At 31.4% G+C, this 22,047-nt stretch overlaps 1 protein-coding gene across 3 annotated transcripts; it reads left to right on the forward strand.

Annotated features, from left to right (window-relative positions):
* The first annotated feature begins 846 nt into the window (after positions 1-846).
* LOC128168957 (baculoviral IAP repeat-containing protein 7-like) lies at positions 847-12,922 on the forward strand. Of its 3 annotated transcripts, none has more exons than XM_052835124.1 (7): positions 847-963; positions 8,062-8,155; positions 10,408-10,689; positions 11,043-11,970; positions 12,071-12,260; positions 12,357-12,551; positions 12,677-12,922. In XM_052835124.1, exons 3-7 carry the CDS (start codon positions 10,454-10,456, stop codon positions 12,871-12,873), a joined length of 1,746 nt encoding a protein of 581 aa, XP_052691084.1. In that variant the 5' UTR covers positions 847-963; positions 8,062-8,155; positions 10,408-10,453; the 3' UTR covers positions 12,874-12,922. The 3 variants fall into 3 exon arrangements, with proteins under 3 accessions (XP_052691084.1, XP_052691082.1, XP_052691081.1); XM_052835122.1 differs by lacking the exon at positions 847-963 and adding an exon at positions 5,456-5,499; XM_052835121.1 differs by lacking the exon at positions 847-963 and adding an exon at positions 7,526-7,707.
* Positions 12,923-22,047: the final 9,125 nt, after the last annotated feature.

Raw genomic sequence — 22,047 nt, forward strand, 5'->3', positions numbered from 1 at the left:
ATGAATCGGTCGTTGATATTCAATATGTTGATTAGCAAAACAGTATACGTAATAATGTTCATTTCATTTATTTATTTTTTTTATGAACAGCTTTTCCCCCCAAATGCATGTATCAAAATATATCGTAAAATGAAATCACCAAGTAGTTCAATTGTAAAAAAAATCAAAAATGATTTTTGACGACGTGAAATGCGTGGCCTAAAAAATAATCCGTTAAAATTCAAAATAGCTTAGTTCTGCACAATTACATGTACCATAAAAAAAGGAGAAAAGAGTTATATGATTTTTTTAATTTAAAACATTACTTTGCAGCTCTCCCCGACAATGCGTTCAATTTATATTTTTAAAGCTTTCAGGTTAAGACAAACCAAACTTTCACGCTGACTTTTGTATTTGTATTACACATTTAACATGTTTCACAGTGACATATAAATGTAGGTCTGATGGCCCGGGTTTGACAATTATATGGAATATAGCAATCTGTATATGTTCTACTGAAAAACATGTAACTTTAACATCAATGATTTACTCACTTATTCTTCCATATATGTTGCAAAACGAGAAACAAGTTGACGATGTTATCATAATCAATTATTAATAGATACTTGATTCAATAAGCTAAATAACACATTCTTAAGCTGTTTTAAAAAGGGAAAAAAGTGTATAAAGTGATACGCAAACGAATTGATTATTTCAAAACTATTTACCTCCTTATACGGTTTTATTATGGATGTATGGACAATGATCATATCAGAGGGTGTAATAAATGCGACTATAATATTACTTACATCCTTTCGAATACAAAGTAGATTGGTCATAAGGAAACATTACTCATGATAAGATCATGCAGTTTACAATGTGTACAATTTTAGGTCCGGTCACATTGTACGGTTGGACTGTTATAAACAGGCGTTTTCGAAAAACTACCTTAACTATCACACCCATTTGTTGGCGATATTTAAGGTAAGAACAATACCATTTGATTACATGCATATGTTTTTTTTTTTATTTACATATATATCTCTATGGTTTTAATAATGTGAACTTCCACTTGTTGTAAAACAAAGAAAAATGTATGATTTACAGTGTCTGTCATACTAGTGATTTGTTATTGGTTTAGCATTCTTATCTTAATTTGATTTAAATATATATATTTAATTGAATATCAGATACTCAATGGGATTGGGTAGCTTCTACATGTAAATTAACTCTCTCCCATACACAAATTCAAGTAGTGAAGTTACACGACATTGATATTTTGTGTACACAAAATTATAGGGAAAATTAGATTTTATGATATTTTACCTTTACAGTATATGAATTGCATTTGAAACAATTTGTTGTTTCAACATACAGTATGCATTCACGCCTACATTTGCAGACCCACCATCTTCATTCACACTCACAAATATTTAGCAATCGGAATGTCACTGTTTTAAATTTTGAGGGTGAGACCAATATAAAGCTTTTAATAACCAGAAGACTGCATTTCCCCAACGCAGTGGGTACAGACAACTTTCATCTATTAGAATTACATTTACTTTTGGTCTCTCAAGGTATTTATACTCATTGCTTTAGTACTGGAATTTTAAAATGGCTCACTACACCTCGAAATAGCTCCTCACAACCGAGAAAAAGTTTATCCATAGATACATGTTGCATTTTAGGGAATGCTTTCAAAAACGATGCTACGTGCCTGGTATCTTCATTTCAGTTTTTCAATTTTTCAACTCTCCCTGCTTTCTCTAAATGTTCAGCCATGCAATTGATTTTTTATTTCAATTTTTAAGAATAGATTAAGGAAACATTTAAGAAAACATTTGGACAAGGTATAAGCAAAAATAAACAAAAATATGGTTCAACATAATAAGCATTCTATCATATTAAAGTGTTAATTCCCGCGCTTACGCAAGATATTATCAAGTGCTAAATTTAAAAAAAATGACCAAGATTGATTTTTGAAAGTAAATAAATGATAATACACACAACGAAAAAACCTACATACATATAGATTACATCGTTATTCATAATGTTGCATTCTCTGTATAAATCAGAATTTCTCCTCTCGTCGTTCGCGAATGGACAGAGCGGAGTCGCAATGGAGGGGTCTGGTCTCAACCAAAGTAGCTGCATCCGGGACTTCAGAGTAACACCTTCCAAACACGGAGAATGCACAAATTGCAAAGCTAATTAATTGATAAGATGCATGGATACTTAAATAATAATGAAATATGTCTTCGTATTTAACGCATGCAAAAAAAAGTCATCGTCGGTACCCACATCGATTTTCTCTATCATAGTTTGAGGAAAACTTGTGGACTCAAAACCGTGCGTGGTTTGTAACGATGAAAAGTAGTAGGCTTACATGGCGCACAATATGACTGGATGAATCGGTATTTTGCATTGAAAGTTGTTACGTACAACGCTTCATCACATGTAGAAATATTTTGAGGCAAATTACCATAATCGTAAAAAATAATCACCTTAAAAATAAAATCATTGTTTTGCAGTTCAGTAGGGGTCCCTGATAAGATAAGATAACGCTAAATAATTAACTGGTGTATCACTTATCAATCTAACTCTCACGGGGATATTCAATAAGCATGAGCATGGGTATTGGTTACGTCGATTTTAAATATATAACACTGGCTAATAAAAGACCTTTGATTATCGACATTGCTTTTATTTACCGTGAACCTGGAGATCTAAGGTAGGTAAGGTGTAAATACCTCTTTCCATTTTTTTGTGTGATATACACATCAATGTTTAGAGAAGTAAAGTGTACGTCATTTTTCTGATATACTGAATTTTGTCAAAATGCCTTGTAGAAATTTTGATTCCCAAGATATGGGATATGGACAATACATGTATGGTAATAAATATGTTTATGGAGCTTTGATAGGAACACATTAACGTAATTCTTATCGCTTTAATTCATTTCATTTATACCATAGGTTAAATATATTTGTTCTCCAAGAAAAATGTCAAAATACATATACATCGCTGTCCCCCTTTCCACAAACTTTTTAGGTCAAGAAAAGTGATGTAATAGAGGACAGGCGATTAAAATCACGGGGGGGGGGGGGGGGGATCTAAAGTACACAATTATTTAAAGTTTTTTTTTAACTCGGTAATGTATTATTTGTAATTCTCAAATCTTTGATAGTGATGATTTTTTACGCCAAAGGGTAGATCACAAAAAAATCCCAATGTTCAAAGCAAACATTTAAAGTCGTGTGATCTGTTTCGGAACTTAAATTACCAGAAAACCATAGGTTTTACTTTCTCTAGTAACGATATTCTTTGGGGGGGGGGGGGGGGGGGGGGGTAAAATGTAGTCATGCATAGCCAAAGCATTAAATAATCGAAACTTGTTTTGAATTTTCAATCAGCTTGCGCCCAGAATCTCATCAAAAGTAATTCTTGTACTGAACATACCAACAGCAGTTAATGTGCTTTGTAATTTCATATATTGTAACATGCAAATGTTATCTAGAAGATCGGAACCTAAATATAAGTAATATAAATAGGGGTGTTGCTAAAACGCGGAACGGAACACGGAACGGAAAGTGGAACGGAATGGAATACGGAAAATGTTATGTAATGTTATTTACTCGATAGATGTGTTAAAGAAGCTATAAACGGTATACTTGACGTACATTTTTAATATTGTTAAAACTGATATTCATACTCAACTTTATTTTTTTCGAAAATGTATGACTTTCTCTCAATTAACATTACATGCTTTGACCACTAGTCCCAATTTATCAAACTAAACAATACATCCAGTGCTCTATTCGGATTAAGTTGCAGGACTGTACAATCACGTAAACATAAAGAAACTGTCATATCTGAAATACTAGGAATATTAATTAAGTAATCTGAAACGGTATAAGATGTAGACAACGAACGGCGATACAAAAAAATAAAAATAAAAGAGACTTTGCAGGACATTTAGAGCGTTAGTGACCCAATTAAAATGATTTTGTTTCCGATTAAGTGATCTTTAAAATAGTGAGACGAAAAGGTTAGCAGACAGATGTTTCAGCAAAACCTTGACAATGATGGTATATGTTGTTGGTCGGTCACGTTATTTATATCAATATCTATATATTGATGAATTTTTAAACTCTGTCCCGAGTTTTTGCTTCCACCACTTTTTGCTTGATATTTCAATAATCATAAATACATTCGTGCTCGAACAACGTTCATCCACTAATATGAAAAATGTCAAGATTATCCGTTTTGAAACGCTTCCTCTACCGCTTCAAGCTTCAATACACATCCCAAAAATAGAAAGTCTACGGGGATCTTGCTTTGCATCAGCCATTAATAAGCCCGGATGATAACGTTGAAAAATTGCGCGAGGTATCCTGAGTACTTCCAAATGGAGAAAAGATGGAAACATTTCTCATTGTAAATCTTCGTAAGAAATTTGTTTTCGTTTCTGCAAAGTTTAGTGAGTGAAAAATAATAACTGTTTAATGAGGATATCTTTGATATATTCCCTTTCATCGAATTCAAATGTATTTTTTCCACAGGTATGTGTATTTTTATTAAAAATCATCAAAAAGTGATGAAAGCAATAACTTGAGACAGACTATAAATAGCATGAATCACTAAAAATTCAATGTTTGATTTTATAAAACAAGTTTACAATCCCAAGCAATGTTCGAAGTCATGAAAAAACACAATCAAAACGCTCTACAAACTGCCCTATACCATTATTCAAACAATATTTCAAATGGAAAATAATTAAAAAGTTATATTTAAAGCTTATTTAATCACAATGTGTGTACATTTCATTTTTGCGTTTCGTACTTTATTTAAGGAATAAATTCAATATTTATTTGTTTTATACGATATAAAATGGTTTGGGACAGTTTACGCTTTATAAACCGCGAAGCGGTTTATAAAAAAGCGTAAACTGTTTCAAACCATTTCATATCGTATAAAACCAATAAATATTGAATTCATTGCTTATAATCTAATTTTTTTACTCTTCATTGTAGATAAAAACGGTCATTTGACCCTTAAAATGACGTAAAATTGCACAAGATTCAAACGTAACGTCAGGCGTATTGATACGTTTTTGACGTTAGTCTTACTATGACGTAGGCAACATTCTTTATACGATATAAAACATTTGTTTTAGCCAATCAGAAAGCGCGTTACAACCAGAATTAAATTATTAAGCTAATTGAATGCAATGATATAGTTGATAGACAATCGTAAGAATGACATCAAATATTTCAGCTTCCTTTTGAAAATAATCATAAAAAATATGAATAAAAGATACAAAGTAAATATTTGTGTCTAATCTATACAATATTTTAAGCATTTTTTGTTTTCCGTTCTGTTCCGCTTTCCGTTCCGTTTTCCGTTCCGCGTTTTAGCAACACCCATATAAATAGAATCGGGAAATTCCTTACATGTATATAAAGCGAGCAGCTATAGACTTTCGTTTTCTTTAGTCTCGGCTTTTAACGTGCACACAGGGTAAGGTTTAAAAGCATCTTGATTTTATGCATTTTAAACATAGAAGTAATAAGTGTACTTAGTTTTTTTACATTTTTCTTCAATCGTTGCTTAATAAATGCATCTATCAACTCGATCGCGATCTTTTACTTAAATTAATTAACCAATCATAATCACTATGATTTAAACTGGGAGAGGGACAGTAAAACTTCGTTTGTTGATGATCATCAAACTTTATAACTAATGGGGATAATTTATTTATAAACTTCAATACGGGCTTGACCGGAGGGGGGGGGGGTGGGTTCTAGCGTAGCATACATACTCACAAAAAGTGGGTGGGGAGGGGGCGGTGGGGGCGCGGGAGGAAATTCCATGATAATACAGTCCGTTTGATTTTAACACTTTTGAATAGTATGGTAGCAACATTCACTTTTAAAAGTAATTTTAAGAAAAAGTGTTTGCTGCGAGCAAAAGTACATGTAGGGACATTTTGAATACAGCAGGGACTATTGTTTTTAAAAACAACACATTTTTAAAAGATCAACATCACTTAAATTTTCAGTCATTTGTAAATTTAATGTATGCTTGAATTCCATATCTTTGAGGAAAATTAAAAATGACTTGTATGCGAGGCTTTTTTAGAGGGTGTGGAGGACCCTTTAAAAAAACCAAACAGATTGGAATCGACGAGCGTGATCGAGATCATACATCTGCTTCACGTTAATAACTAGGTGGAGTCGACTATTAGATCTAATTCGATCTGCACCATGTGCATTTACAAAAAAATACGTCATCAGTGCATGCGTGCACGGTCACCGATATAAATGACAAACGCCTACACTATACAATACATCAGTTTTGATATCCGCCCATATTTGACATGATTGAGTCAATTACTAGTATGTTACCCAAGCCCATGTATATTAAAATGCAAGCGTTTGAAAAATATTGAGTTTTAAATTCATGAAAATGAAGATTTTTCAATTTTTGAAATAGAAACGGACAAAAAAAGAAGAGTTTCCTGATGATTTTCCGTTGACGTCAGATTTCCTAATCATGATTGAATTAACCAGTTAATTAAGATATCAAGGCCAAGGTTGGGGTTTTCCACTCGCAGAATTAATATCAATATCATATTTGTAAATTCTATGACCGACATTCTTCGTCTTCCTATGAAAATGATCGCTAAAAAGAACAAACGTTCAAATACATGTTTACATTATTTTATAAATTTTACACGTTTTCTTACATTTTGAAAATGTTATTTTCCTTCGGAGACACATGTGCATCTATTCTTATTTTAATAATAAAACTATGTCATAACCGATGGACACTACGAATGACTATATAATGACCATAGTGAAGCGTATCAAATTTCTTGAAAATTAGATTTTGTACTTTCTATTTTAATTCTTGTTTGATATTGGATAAAGATCCCAAAACTGCACTGACATACACAAAGGACCAAACAAACGATTAAACATAAACGTACAGATTTTGAATCAAATAAACAGTGAACAACTCAAATATATTTAGTATTTTATCAATGATACAATTAATCTGTCTCTTACTGAGTAAAATTGATAGATTTGACAATCATACTATAAACTGTTATTTTTATTGAAGAATTGTTTACTTTCTCAATAAAATACACTTCATGTGCCTTAATTTCGGGAAATGTCTATGCAAATGTTAAATAATCCTCAAAAACTTATTACACCGTAATATATGGTTCAACAAGATATGGAATATCTTATAAGTATGTATTCTTATCTGCAAGTTACAGCAAACACATACGAATAATTAAATTAACTCAAGAATTCCCAAAATATTTTTAGTAATCAAATTTGATTTTGCAAAAACATTGTCATGGGGTTTTCCAACAGTCTGTGAAGAGTTGTCTTTCGTTTTCCTATCTGTAAAAAAAATGTGGGGTTTCCAAACGGAAATTACTCAGGAAGTACGTGTATTTGTCTCTTTATTTGAATAAAAATAGCACCAATTAAGTTCCTTCTAAATAGTATATATATAAGATACCAGATAATATAATCTAAAGACAGCAAAGTAGACAAGCACGTGTACACGTACAACGGTTTATCTAACAGATAACCTCTACGTGGGTGTTTTCTTTCCCTCACAGGAGGTTGTAGGTAATTCGTGACATGTGTAACCCACTCAACGGTGCATTTACACAAAACGGTGTGATGCTACACTAATGTCGGCTTTAGGGTAAGATTTAAGAATCACTGTTCTACTAACTTAAATTAATAAGAGCAAGACAACACACACCAGTGTCATAATAAAAACTTACGACTTACGACCAAGAGCATTTCCTAAAAAATAACGCACATTACAACTCAAAAAACTAATAAATCATTGAAAAAATACGTTAAGGTTATGTTATAATTCCATAAAAATGCACAACAGTGTGATTATTTATATGAAAGACTTTATTTCAAGATCGTATTGTCTTTTAAGTATTTGTAATGTATTGGTTTTACCTGACATAAAATTCAATTTTTTCCTTAAATTTCTTTTTATAATTAAAAACATAAAATGAAGTTATTTCATCTGTCTTTGTAGAAGAAGAGAAGAAACATTTTGCTGTCCAGGATGTGTCACTTCAGATAGCGCGAACATGTCATTCATCTGTGATTTACAAAGACTTACCATTAAGGTACACTAGTTCGGATAAGTAAACGAATTTATCTTTGTGACCGTAATACATTAAAATGATATCAAATGACAAAGATTAATACATATAATAAAAAAGTCAAATAAAATTGATTTTAAACCTTTATGAGTCAGTTTTAGTAAAAACAATACCGTCAGTACCTTTCAGTACTTCTCTCAGTTTATCAGTTCCGTGAGTTAAAATGCCAGATGTATATTTGTTAAGTTAATCAGTAATGTCAGTACATTGTCGGTAATTGTTTAAGTTTATCAGTGTGAATATTTGTTGAAGGGCATTGGCAACGTTCCTGGTTTCTGGACAAAAATTTTCATAAATTCTTAAATGAATTTATATGTGTCTATATAGACAACAACAGACACTACAGACCCCTCTTTCTATCCTTATTACAAAAATATTTTCAAAAATATTAATTTTGCATTCAACATTGGTTTCAATGTAATTCAAGGAACAAATCACAATAATTAATATTTGAAAGGAGCAATTTTTATGATGAGTGAGATAGTGATTATAAATTAAATGATTGTAAATCGATTTTATATGATATTCTACTGAGAATGAAATCTGAAAAGTGTGAACCTCAATTTGCTTTTTACTATTCAAGAGTTACCGTCCTTTATTTTGTCACCGTACACACACACACAGTAAATAATAAATATCATTAACAATTATTTATACTTATCTTCGATGTATCAAGAAAGAAGAAGGTTCTAATATTTTTGAATTCCTAGTTAACCTTTAGGGCAAAAGTAACACATCATTATTCATTGCCAGAAATGTCTAACTCTTTTACAAATTAATAATTAAAATGTGAGACATTAATAATTCTAGCTCAGCATTGAGGTCAGTTTAATTTGGAAATAATATCATTGTCCACAAAATAAAGTAGCTATGAATAGTTTATATGTAAATAATATTTCATGCATATATAATTATGTGTGTATTGTACTATAATATCAAAACAATAGATATGGAAATAAATGAAAGACTTTCGGTCTACTGTCTTTTGTTAAAGAGTATCGGAGTTAATCAATGTTTGGTTTACTCTTTGTTTTTAATTTGCTCGTCAATATGTTGAAGATGTTGCGGGAGGTCTGACTCCCCATTTCCAAGTCGTCTGTCTGACAATTGTCTATAGCAAATAAAATCAAAGTAATGAAGAAGTAACGGGAGTTGATTTTATCGATGGTTATTTATTTTAAATTCAATGATATGTTATTTTGCATGACAAGTACAGGTAGTTTCTAATCTGTATTTGAATTACGCACATTTTTATAATATGAATTTTCGGACTTTTTCGACACAAGAATGTTGATAAAACCCCATATGAATCATGTTGAGTAATATTTAAAGATATAATAAATTGAATCGAACTATTTATTAGTGATAGAAATATTTCTTGAACATTTATGGATCCAAGCAATATTGAACTCTCGTCTCGTTCAACCAAACGCTCGGCTATCGCCGTTAATCTCCGACAAGTAAGAGAGACTCTCTGCTTGTCGGCGATTTACGGAGACAGCCGAGCGTTGAGTTGAACGAGACTATATTGAACTCTGACGTAAGAATACATACAACTACAAAAAATATCTAAATTGTTCGTATCATTTAAAATCTGACTTTTTGCAATGTATTTATAAATATGTTTCCTTGAAAAACAATGCTTTAGCATACATTATTCCGGATATATCAATTATTCTCAAGAACTAATTTTTGTCAGCGGCGATGATTTGTGCTTTAGTCCAAACACTGTGTCACTTTCGGTTTGTCAGAGTAACTGCATAGGAGAGTTGATTAAAATCAACTCCCAAAAACCGGAAGGTCATTCAAAATCTTTCTCACAATGTTTGCCTTATAGGAATTTGCTCCTCTCTTTTCTGAGGCCCATGTAACCTGCTTGTTGACGCAGAGCAATATATGAATCGCTTCATCTTTATACATGACATATTTTGTTTACCTCGGAAACACTATTTTTTAACCATAATATTCAAAAAGAGCTCATATTACGGGAGATTACTCCCAGTTGGAAAACAATTCAAGAGGGGTAACTCTAATTCATTGTATAAAAGAGAAAATGCAGGTGCGGATTTTTTTTTTTAAATCTGGAGCACTTCGTTGCCAATGCCCTTAAATATTACAATCGATTTTATAAATATAAAGTGAGATCTTTTAATTAAATTATATTTTAGTTCTTTAAATTGCATTTATATTTAAATGAATTTGAATTTTGATGACAGATCACCGTTTCTGATCAAAATTATCAAAGAAATCACGTAGAAGTTGATGAATTGCGAGGAAGACAGAGAAAGCATGTTAAGAAAAAGAGAGCTACCGGTGACAACTCTTTCGTCAAATGAAGGAAATAAAGACGTCATAAAAAGACCTTGGAAACCAACCAATGGCAACCAACCTTCTAGCACACGCGCAGAAAAAGTACGACTGGGAGCTGATTGTGTACGAAACAAACACAATGATGTACGAAGAAATTCGTCAAAGGAATCAGAGGAGTCCTTGTCAGGGTTGGTATTTACATTATGACACCATGAACGTATATTCATTGCCATATTAACAAACTGATACATCAATTTTCTACATATTATGAACAGGCACATATAAATATAAAAAAACCCCACTTAAAATAACAAAATGAAAATATATGAATAAAATTGAAATAATATATATACATGTACCGATGGTATATATTTTTATACGTTGAAATACAATCTCCGTTGTGAGATAGATTTCCGGGCTCATAAAATATGCATTAAACATATTACGCTGTGTTTAACTATCAATTAATCAATGAAACATTTAAACAAAAAAATATATAAAATATGAAATCGGCATGTCACCAAGAAACGATTCGTTTTAGATTTACCGGAAGTTTTGAAGAATTTGTTCAGAAAGAAATATCATCGATTAGAGATCTAGAGAACCAAGCGCATTTATTAGCATCATCATTGTGTCATTCAATGAACATGGAGTTAATCCGACTCAGGTCTTTCCATAATTTTCCGTCCTCAAAAACTGTTTCTACACTGCGACTGGCTCGCCAGGGATTTTACTATTGTAGGGATGAGGATGTCACAATCTGTTTTGCTTGTGGCTGTCGAAAACGAGACTGGAGGTCTGACGATATTATTGAGGTCGTTCATCGTAACATGTCTCCTGACTGTCCCCTTCTGTCGTCACAGCCCACTAGCAACATCCAAATTGGAAATGACCAAAGGAATGGGCATTTTATAAACGAACTTGAACGACAGCTTAACGCAAGTAGCAACGATATTCCTAGCAGTAGCAATAGACATCCATCCTCATTAACTTCAGGAAGTGTGTCGTCTGGAAACGCTATCAAAACAGAACCAAATATTGATAATATAGACAACAAAGGTAGCGGTAAAGCTCCTTCCTCACATACGACTTCAAACGACCTCTTGACTAAGACAAGAATGCAGCAAGATAAGATAAATGCATTCATTCGAAACCTGGATCCATTAGGAATTAACTTTGACCGTCCAAAATATCCTTCGTACTCGGTGCTAGCTGTAAGGGTGAGTTCCTTTGCGGATTGGCCATCTAGTTTAACGCAGACCCCTAGAGATTTGGCTGTTGCGGGGTTTCTGTATGCAGGTTACGGAGATTATACCCGTTGTTTCTTTTGTGGGGGAGGATTGCGTAACTGGGAACCTGGAGACGATCCGTGGACCGAACATGCCCGATGGTTTCCAAAGTGTGCCTTTGTGAGACAGAATAAAGGAGACGAGTTTGTTGCATTGGTTCAAATCCAGCATCAGGAACTGGTACTTATCATATTCCTTGACTTATAATAAATAAGACAGAACCAAGAATAATCAGAGTGATTTTAAATAATGTTTATTTATATGTTCCATTAAATTTCAGGAAGCTATGGGGGCAGCAAACGAAAACCAGGCGGGAAACCAAGCAACTGCAACTGGTCACGAAAACGTTACCTCTGAACGTTCATCAGAACCAGATGTTTCTAGTCTTCCAGCTTTTCAAAGTGTTCTAGAAATGGGATATCCATCTCATGTTATACAACAAGCATTCAATTTTCTGAAACACAAAAAAGGTCAGTGAAAATATTAAGAAACTTTTGTTATTTCTTTGTACTAAAATTATTCAATAAAGTCATGATAAATAGTTTGTATTTGATTTCAATTTTCAGAGTGCATAGACATTAAGGCCGAAGAAGTAATGGAGGTCATTTTGTCAGGTGATGACATACCACCGTCTTCTGCTGCGAAAACATCAGACAATGTCAAGGACATTACTGTAAAGTCAAATGAAGATAGTAAACATGCTAATGAGCAGCAAACCAAATCTTCTTTAATGGCAGATACAAAAGAATTTGAGGAAGCAGGTATGATTATATCTCTGTTAGGTCTGATTAAACATTTAGTATTGCAGCTTATACATAAAAGTGACAGAAATTATTTTTTAAATTGATGGACAGTATATACGATCCTCCCTTTCTTTCTCTTACAGACACTCGCTCGTTGATCGAGGAGAACAGACAACTGAAGGACCTCAGGATGTGTAAAATCTGTATGGAGAAGGACGCCTCCATCGCCATGTTGCCGTGTGGACATCTTTGTTGCTGTACGGACTGTGCTCCCGCCATGAGAAAGTGTCCAATATGTCGGCAGTTCGTGAAAGGGACTGTCCGTACTTGGCTTGCATGACTATATGTAACTTATTTGTTCAATAGTAATAAAAATTATCACATCTTTATCTCTGTTTGTTCTTTTTTTCTTAGTGTTGTCCATGTATTGTACATATGATATATATTGCATGCCATAAGCAAAAGCTCTGCCGTTTAGTCAACTTAAATGTGACTGAAAGGAAACTAAAAGGTGTCTAAATACCAATGCCTTTAAGTAACTTTTTCAAACTTTCAGTAACAACCAGTTTCTGAATAATCATTTGAACATTTTCATTACTACTCACATGTACTTACAGCGGTTTTGTTAAAGAATTCTCTCTCATTACCTAATCTTTCCATCAATGTGAATGTTATTACATTACAAACGAAAGTGACCCTTCTTAACTCGTTTACATTATCTTTTCTCATTGGCAAATACATTTTGTTTCGCTAAATAATAACGTCCGTTTGTCTTTAAACTTAACCGATTTTTAACTTCTTCTGAAGATAAAACAACTCTGAAATAAATCAGATTCAATATTTTTAAAATAAGAGTTCCAATTCTCTTAATAGAAACAATTATTTAATAAAAAAAAATTAAAATGTGGAGTCACGACGGGCTATCTTTAAATACATTAAGTAATAATATAACGATACAATATTTATGATTAAACTCTTATTCTTGATTGTTCAAATTGTAACTCTGCATTTTAGTAATATGTTATATAACTTTTTAAACATCTTGATATTGTGTAGATTTTGAATTTTTACAAGACCCCGGAAAGAGTTTCAAAGATTACAGTTTAGGTCTTAAACTGTTCAAACCGTTACATTGTACCCTGAATCAATTTTGGGCTATCAGGAGAAGATAACAAATCAATTTGTTAAGATGGATAAGAATAAATTTTAAAAAATCGTTTTCAAGAAATGCAATGCTACAATTTGTTACAATATCAAGTATACAGCTTGGTATAGTTTTGATTTCATATTGTTGAAACAACACCGTGGTCTATTTGTAAAAGAGGATCGATATTGAGCAAAATGGCACGTGGAGAAAAATTATTTTAGGCAAGATATTGTACTTAATTTTTCAGCTGTTTCATATTACTAGTATGCTTTAAAAAGCTGCTTCATTCAAAGTTATGACAATTATTACCAAGGTGAGCAATGTGACCTCATGGACTTCTTGTATTTTCCGTTTCTTCTTGGTTTTGATTTTGCAAAAGAAAAAGAGGGAGAGTACTAATTTATAAAGATTGACTCTATGATTTTTCAAATTTTTTGATTTTGCAAAAGAAAAAGAGGGAGAGTACTAATTTATAAAGATTGACTCTATGTTTTTTCAAATATATCTTAGTTGTGATATCTGAAAAAAAAATAGACGACATGTTCCGAAGTTTTATCTTAAATTCTTTACAAATCCATAACCATTACAAAATTGTTTATTTACTTTATTATGATTTGATAAGATAAACAAAAAGTTAATATTTAGAACTCAGAGTTTATAACCTAAAAGTCAGACTTATCCATTATCCATAAGCAAAACTATATCTGCGGAATACAGTGAAGTTACATTTAATATCACAAAAATAATTTTACTTTTTTTTTATATTTTTTTTTAATTTCTTAATGGATAAATCAATTATTTATCTATAAATTGCAGGTTGAATCTCAACATTTTTCACTAATTATTATTTTTTTTAGATTGACGGTTCAATATGAACACTTATTTTGACAATTTGAAGACGTGAATTGGAAAGACATGCAGAGAAATCGACGAATCATTAGACTGAATTCAGTTGAATTTGTCTGGAATAGGGTACCGTATTTCCATTCTTTATTTTATCCAAAGTGTTAATTCGTCGTATGAATCCTCAGGGGTTTCCATTTTAACGATTTTCTTTCATTGCAGATGATGCCACTTTTGAATATAAGCTGCTATAAAACGGATATCGGTCTAAACACCTTCAAAAACATAAAGAAGGAAATGGCGCTGAAAGAAATGAATTTATAAGATATAAAAGAAGTCGACAGAAAACATTAGTTTAGATGTAGAAAAAGAAAAAAATAAAGAATAATAAAATATACCAAAAAAAAAGTGTGCGCTCTTTAGAGGGACAACGATCTACAACGTAACATGTCAATGTGATATATCATCCCGTTGAAAGCATTAAGAATAATACCTAACTTGATTTAATGATTTTTGTGATTACTAAACAACTTAGATGACTGCAATATTAGATAAAGGTCATTTTTTAAAAACTGATTCTCATTCCCCCAAATATATGCATGGGAACTCTTGATTCTAAATGACTGATAACTTAGCTTTTTTTTTAGTATAAATAAGATTTAAAAGAAAGGTATCCATTAATATTGTTTTGGTTGAAATTGCTAAAAAAAAATCTCCGCAATTTTCTTTTTGACTCTTGATACCATATTTTAGTAAATATAATCTTAGAATTAAGGTATACAAAACATTTTGATGCCAACAATAGAACAGTTAATATATGTTTATATGAAAATCAAAACTCAAACTAGAGAAAATTCAATTAAGAATATCTAAGGATATTAGTTAGTACATGTACAGCTGTATGTAATGTTTTAACGATAGCCAATATACCATATTAGTTAGTTCTTAGACTTGTGACATAACCATGTAACGGCGTTCGTTCTAGCTAATAAGGTACACTACAAGTGTAGGCTATTTCCTGTGCAATTCATGCTATCAGTGTGTAGATTTTGGCCATAACTGTCACGCAGTGATATATTATATTTCCGAAAGTGAAAACCCTTAGTAAACATTTAAACCGAGGAAGAAATGAAGTAATTGTTACATAAGACGTAATGCTCTTAAACAAAAATATTTACCGTGTCAGCAAAAAATAAAGTAACTTTACTATTTGAGTCATCTCTGACATCAATCTGCATTTGGTAAATTGACACAGAGTCTTGTGTCAGACTTAAAAAAAAATGATACCTGTATTTCCGTTATGTAGAGTTATGTAATATCAGTGTTCTTAAATTGATAAAAAGACACATCATTTAGTGAAGATATTTCCTATTGTACGATATAGGGTGTCATATTCAAAATTAAAATAGAGTAACTCATACGAAAATGAACTTTTCTTTTTCATATGATTTTTTGAGTCTTTTGGGGTTTTTTTTTTGTAGCAAATCAATTTATAAATTTACTGAAAATGATCAAGATAAAAGTGGGAGATATTCAAAATATACTCAATCGTAAGGCGTGTTTAATATTCTTTGATAGGGTAGAGGGATTATACATGTACCTGCTCAAATCTCTATGATATTTTAATGTTTATATATTTCTTTCAAATTTTACTGTGTTTTAGATATTTAAATTCCTGATCAAACATCAATGTTTGGTATCATTTAAGTTGTGTGTTCCCATTTTGCTCACATTTGAAAATATGGAACAGAACACAAGCATGAATTGTGCTTTAATAGCAATTATCGTCTGCTTTTGACCTGAGATTTACCTGGTTTCTTTTTCAACTGCATTTCAAAGAAGAGTTTGGTGTTTTATGTACATGTATATGCAACATTGTGGTGCACTTAATTCTTTAAACTTTTTATTAAAAATTCATATTCATAATACAGTATCATGGTTATGTTCAACTACTGAAATACACCAAGTATAAGGTACTTGCACTTAGGAATTTTTATTCAAATTGCAATGCACAAGAACATTTCAGGGGTTTAAAAAAGAAATAACTATAAAAAGCTGTGACGCACCAAATTTACTTATCATGTCATATGGCTATATCATGTAAAATATTAAAATATGAAATTTTACTTACGTTTTGTTGCTCCGGAGCTAGTTATTGAATTCAAATCTAAGCAATAGTTATAATGATACAGACTATAACAATAAAGTCATTATATCACCTTGACAAATGTCCATTTTGCACATATTTTTAATGCTAGATTTTCAAATGTGTGCAAAAAAGGAACATGCATAATAAAGAGAGCACTAAAATCAAATAAAGAAACTTGAGTTTGTCTAGATAGGAGATCTGCAAAAAAATTACTAAGCACAAAATCGATCCGTTTTTAGATTTTAAGATTTAATTTTCTAATAATACTGTCTAGCATCGATTGTTCAGTATTCAGCTGAGTGAAATAGATGCATTAAAATAGGAATGGAGTCAGGATTGGTTTTGACGTAATAACGTTCTTGCAAAATAGAAGAAGATTATTGTAAAACTATTTATTTAATATTTGTGTTAATATTTTGCAAAGGAACAACTTGTCAATATTTTTCGTTTCCCGAAGTCACAAGTAATCATGCTTTGGCTATTGAAAGGTAAGAAATACCTTATTTTTGTATATCCTGACGCTAAAATATTTGAAGTACTATATGAACGTAAAAAGGGCCTGAACACGATTTTGGTCAATTTTTCTTCTTCTATTATTATTGTTAACAATGCTTTAATAATGGATATCTAATATATATCTACTTAGTTCATGTTGTATCCGGATGCACACAGGGCAAAGACAAGGGTTAACCATCCTTTTCGAGTCTTCCCCATCTTTTTCACCTCTCCCCATGTTCTTGTTTTTAGGCACATTCTATTACATTTTTAATGGTCATACAATTATGAGCAAAATATAGAGCTTACAATTCTTTGTTATTTAAACACGACCTGGGCTGTTTTTTTTATTTTTTTTTTTTTATTTTTTTTTTTTTAATTAACCAGTAAAATATCTTTTTCAATCTGTTTTTTTTTCTCTTCAAATTCGTTTTTAATATATAGAAAAACAGTTCCTAGTGTTTTTTGATTCACCTTACGTCTTAACCTGTAATTTTCTTGTCTGCATTCAAAATCATCTTAACAATAACATGACCTGAGCTTTGTTTACGTAACGAAGAGTTGTGAGCTCTGCATCTTGCTAATACTTTGACGACACATTAACTTATTACACTTATTCAAGCATTGGTAACGTTAACAAGAGGCCCATAGGGCCACATCGCTCACCTGAGCAACAATGGCTTTATATGGGTGTTCAAAGGATAATGTGCCATATGGCCCCATGGTAGAAAAACAAAAAAAGAATACCATAAAATAAACTGTATCCAAATTTTACACTTATTTTCTTAAACTTAATCTTTGACATTGTAATCCTATGAAATACCATTTTTACCAAAAAGAAGAAATAAAACTAAATTTGCTGTAGTGGTACACTCTTAACTTCAAATTCCCTTTACATGTATTTAAGTTCTGCCCCCTCACTTTATAAAACGATTAAATTATATATTAGAATATGCATATAGGTACTTATTCATCTTCAACTACATTGTACTAGCTAGTTATTGTATTTTATTAAAAGTGTCTACCTTGATACATTTAAAAGGATAAAATGAAATTAGGAATAAAAATAAAATCTTATACGTTATGCCTTCTTAAGGACGTTGTTTACTCGGGGTTTGAGTTTGAAATTCGGATTGTTTTAATATTTGTTTCAATGTCGGGAATAAAATTTTTTGCAAACACAAAAGGCATTTATGAAATGAATTGTTATTCACATAACATTAGATAATTTTGCTATATTATGGAATACGGCTCAACTAAAGTTGGACTTATAGCAAAACAGAGGAAATTCGAATTTTTCAGATTTTGTATTTCATTGCGACATCTCTGGTACTTCTATGATATTTAAAGTTAAGATTTTATTTGTTAGTAAACATAATCTTGCATATTTTCTGACGGTTTTATTTCACACATTTTCATTGAAATAGACGCATGACACACACAACAAAATTATTAAAAATTGCTTATTAATTTTTATTCCAGCAGAGTAAGGTCAATATAATATAGTTTAATACTAAACATCCTTAAGTATTATAATTTTTTGGGTTTTTTGTTTAATTAAAACAAAAATGGGTAGGGATTTTAAAACTGATAGAGGGAATTCGGACTGGAACATTTATAAAAAATTGTGAATGAAAACCTAATGCTTGGTATCTATTTAGTGTCACTGTCATCCATCAACTGTATTTCATTATAAAAGAGTTTAGCAATTAGTATCATTTTTTACAATTAAGAAAATCTTAATCATAGTGTAAAATTTTCAGGGATTAATCTTAAATTTTCAAGAAATATTCAATGGTCATTAACTCAAAAAGAAGGTCAATGACCTACTTTTTGAAATTGAAAATAACACTATGATTAAAGATATATAACGCACAATTGATGGTTTTTCATTATCAGCAGCGAATTTTTTTTATCATTCTGAGTAACGTACGTAATTGTTAAGAATAGTACGGGTAAAAAGAAAATGCTGATTGAGATAATTTACTTTTGACGAAACCTTAAAAAGAAGAAATTGGTTCTTTTCTATGCGTGCTTGTTATTACTGATATTTTGCGATTAAATTGAACGTTGTATCAAAGTCGATGAAGTTGATATAAATGGGAGACTTCTATGCAAGTGATTACTAATCGATGATAAGCAAACAGTCTTTTTCGTTAACACACAATCTGCTGAGTCTTAACCCAGCCTGCTGGACACAGAATTTTAAGTCCACTGTCTCTTTCATTGTCTCGAGAATTATCCTGTTGAGGACATGCTGGCACTGACAGGAGCTTGATTTCCTAGTTCCTATTATAAGGGTTTTTGAAATAATTTTTGATACCATAAACATGTATATCAGGTAAACATAGCTAAACATAATTTTAATCGATTTTTTGTTCAAAGTTTCAAATTCCCGTCTATTCAATATAGACAATGCATAATACATGCTACTAAATCACAAAAAGTTATAATTCCTGCGAAATACCGGGCGCTCAATGCATTGCCTTTTGATAACGAAGCATATATACATGCAACAGTTAACGTTTGATTTCAAAAGATTTTTCAAATTCTTGTTTTTACCACATGAAAGTAAAAAAACAGAAAAATTAAACTTATCTCTATAACTACAATTTTTCACAGATATTATGCCAGTGGCTTTCGTATTCCTTATAGTTACATCTTTTCAACAGCAAATATTTTTCAGTTAAGATTCTTTCTGTTATGACCTTTTTAAAGGCATGTATATTTGGTATCGGATTACTTTTATTTACCTGAAAAAATATATTGCTTCACAATAAGAGCTACCAGGTTAAAAAAAATTATAACTTTTTTTTTATATTTTCCAAAAAGAACTGATTGAATATCAGATGTAATCGAGATTTCAAACAGTGTAAAAAATCCACTCTTCAACAACACACCAAAATTCTTTTACTATATTAAATTTATAAAATAAATGACGAATACTTTCTTCATCTTTTTACAAAAGGTGCAAACAGTAGATTTTGCTTTTTTTTTTTATATTAAAAAGATATTTATTTGTAGGGACAATCCTTTGAAGTATTTGATATTGCAGCCAATGTAGTTTAGATTGCTGTGTACACTTAAAAGGGAGATCAAAAATTCTATTCCAAGAAGTTTGTGAATAGTTTTAACACTTTTCTCTCCATTTTGATATCGATGTTTTTTCGTAAAAGAGTATGTTGTACATGGGTTTACAGCCTTTACAAGTATTAATAAACAATAGAATATGATTACGGATTATTGGTCCATATTGTAATGTGTTCTGTAGGTTTGGTAAGTGTATATCTTGTGTATGCAGTCTGGTTGTAAATGCAGTTCTTAAACTTGCATACTCTATGAAATTTGTCTTTGGATTAATGTGTTTCAATTCATCAAAGTTTCTAAATGTTCCATCTATATTAAGCAGATCACTTACAAAAATAAATCCTTTATTAACATAACTTTTGATAAATATTGATTTAATTTGTCTATAGTGATTTTGGGATTGTGCCATATATTATCATTTATAATTTGGGGTTTATTAAGTGGCGTTTGTTCAATTATTATTTTCCACACATATTCATTTGTTTACATCGAGCCCCTTTTTTGTTTCAGTTTTTTTATATACTTTTTCTCTATATATACCTCATTGTGACCTACACGATTAAAACAAACTCGAATTCACATTATCTGAGGATGCTTCTTCACAAGTTTCGTTTTTTAAAGCCAAATGGTTATTCAAAAGATGTTTCACTAATTACTCTTATAATTAAAAAACAACGTTCATTGTAACCCCGGTGATAATAATTTGAACACACTTAAATCTACTTATGCTGAGATCGCTTCCACAAACGTTTCTGTCTAAATGGTTTTTGAGAAGAGTATTTTTAGTGCATTTCCTTCTTCAATTAGCTTTTTAAAATATCAGTAATCTTTCAGAGAGAGAGAGAGAGAGAGAGAGAGAGAGAGAGAGAGAGAGAGAGAGAGAGAGAGCTCTGTCGTATGCTTACAGAAACTAAAATTCCCTTGTCCAAGGATGCTTTAAGGCAATTCTAGTTGAATGTGGTTAGGTTAGTAAACGTAAAAAGTTTACCGACAGATGGACAGAAAAAACAGACAAATGAAGAGACGCCGAACAACAGGGGATGAGAAAAGATAGCTTGAGCTGCACTAAAATAAAACAATTTTCCCCACAGTTGACAGTTAAACATTTATCACAAATCAAACGCGTTAGACCCGGCGAAATAACATTATTTATCAGCTGATAATCTCGTTTGTTCCTCTACATAAACATAATGTTCTTATATTTTTCATAGTTATCCCCTTTTTAACGAAAGTTGTACCAATTTTTTTTCTCTGGTAAGTGGATGGATGGTATGTGCTCCAGAATTATAAATCTTATAGGGTAGCAAAACTAAATAGACTTTCTAGGTTTTTTTTATGCATTAAACATTTTGAGTGTTCTCAGTGTTTTACCAATGAACACAGTGTAATGTGCTATAAGGGAATTATATATATAATTTGAATGAAAGTTAATCCTCCATTTTGTTATAAGGGAAGAGGAGGTAAGGAAAGAAGACCATGGGAAAATCCATTTGCAAATTGATGAGGAAGTTCTTGAATGTGTTCTTGGATATCTACATTGTTCCTTAACTTTGTTTCTTTAACTGAGACGTCCGCAAACGTCCTTGTGCCTGATTAAATCGATGTCCTTCATATCGCGTGTAGCTAAACCTGCTCTTTGAAATAAATTGTTGAATTATACTTTTTCTGCTTTTAACTCAAGCTACAAAAGATTGCATACCAAGATTACTCAAAATACTTTTACTCCTAATCATGAAATGGAAAATTCAATGAGTGTGCTAGAACAATACCCTCTATTATAAAGAAAAAAAAAA

This window comes from Crassostrea angulata, unplaced genomic scaffold (assembly GCF_025612915.1).
Source record: "Crassostrea angulata isolate pt1a10 unplaced genomic scaffold, ASM2561291v2 HiC_scaffold_72, whole genome shotgun sequence".
NCBI lineage: Eukaryota > Metazoa > Mollusca > Bivalvia > Ostreida > Ostreidae > Magallana > Magallana angulata.

Coding starts and splice junctions, on each gene's coding strand:
- LOC128168957 (XM_052835124.1), top strand. CDS start 10,454: ATGAATTGCGAGGAAGACAGAGAAAGCATGTTAAGAAAAAGAGAGCTA. Junction 11,971..12,070: donor AAATCCAGCATCAGGAACTG/GTACTTATCATA, acceptor ATTAAATTTCAG/GAAGCTATGGGGGCAGCAAA. Junction 12,552..12,676: donor AAAAGAATTTGAGGAAGCAG/GTATGATTATAT, acceptor TTTCTCTTACAG/ACACTCGCTCGTTGATCGAG.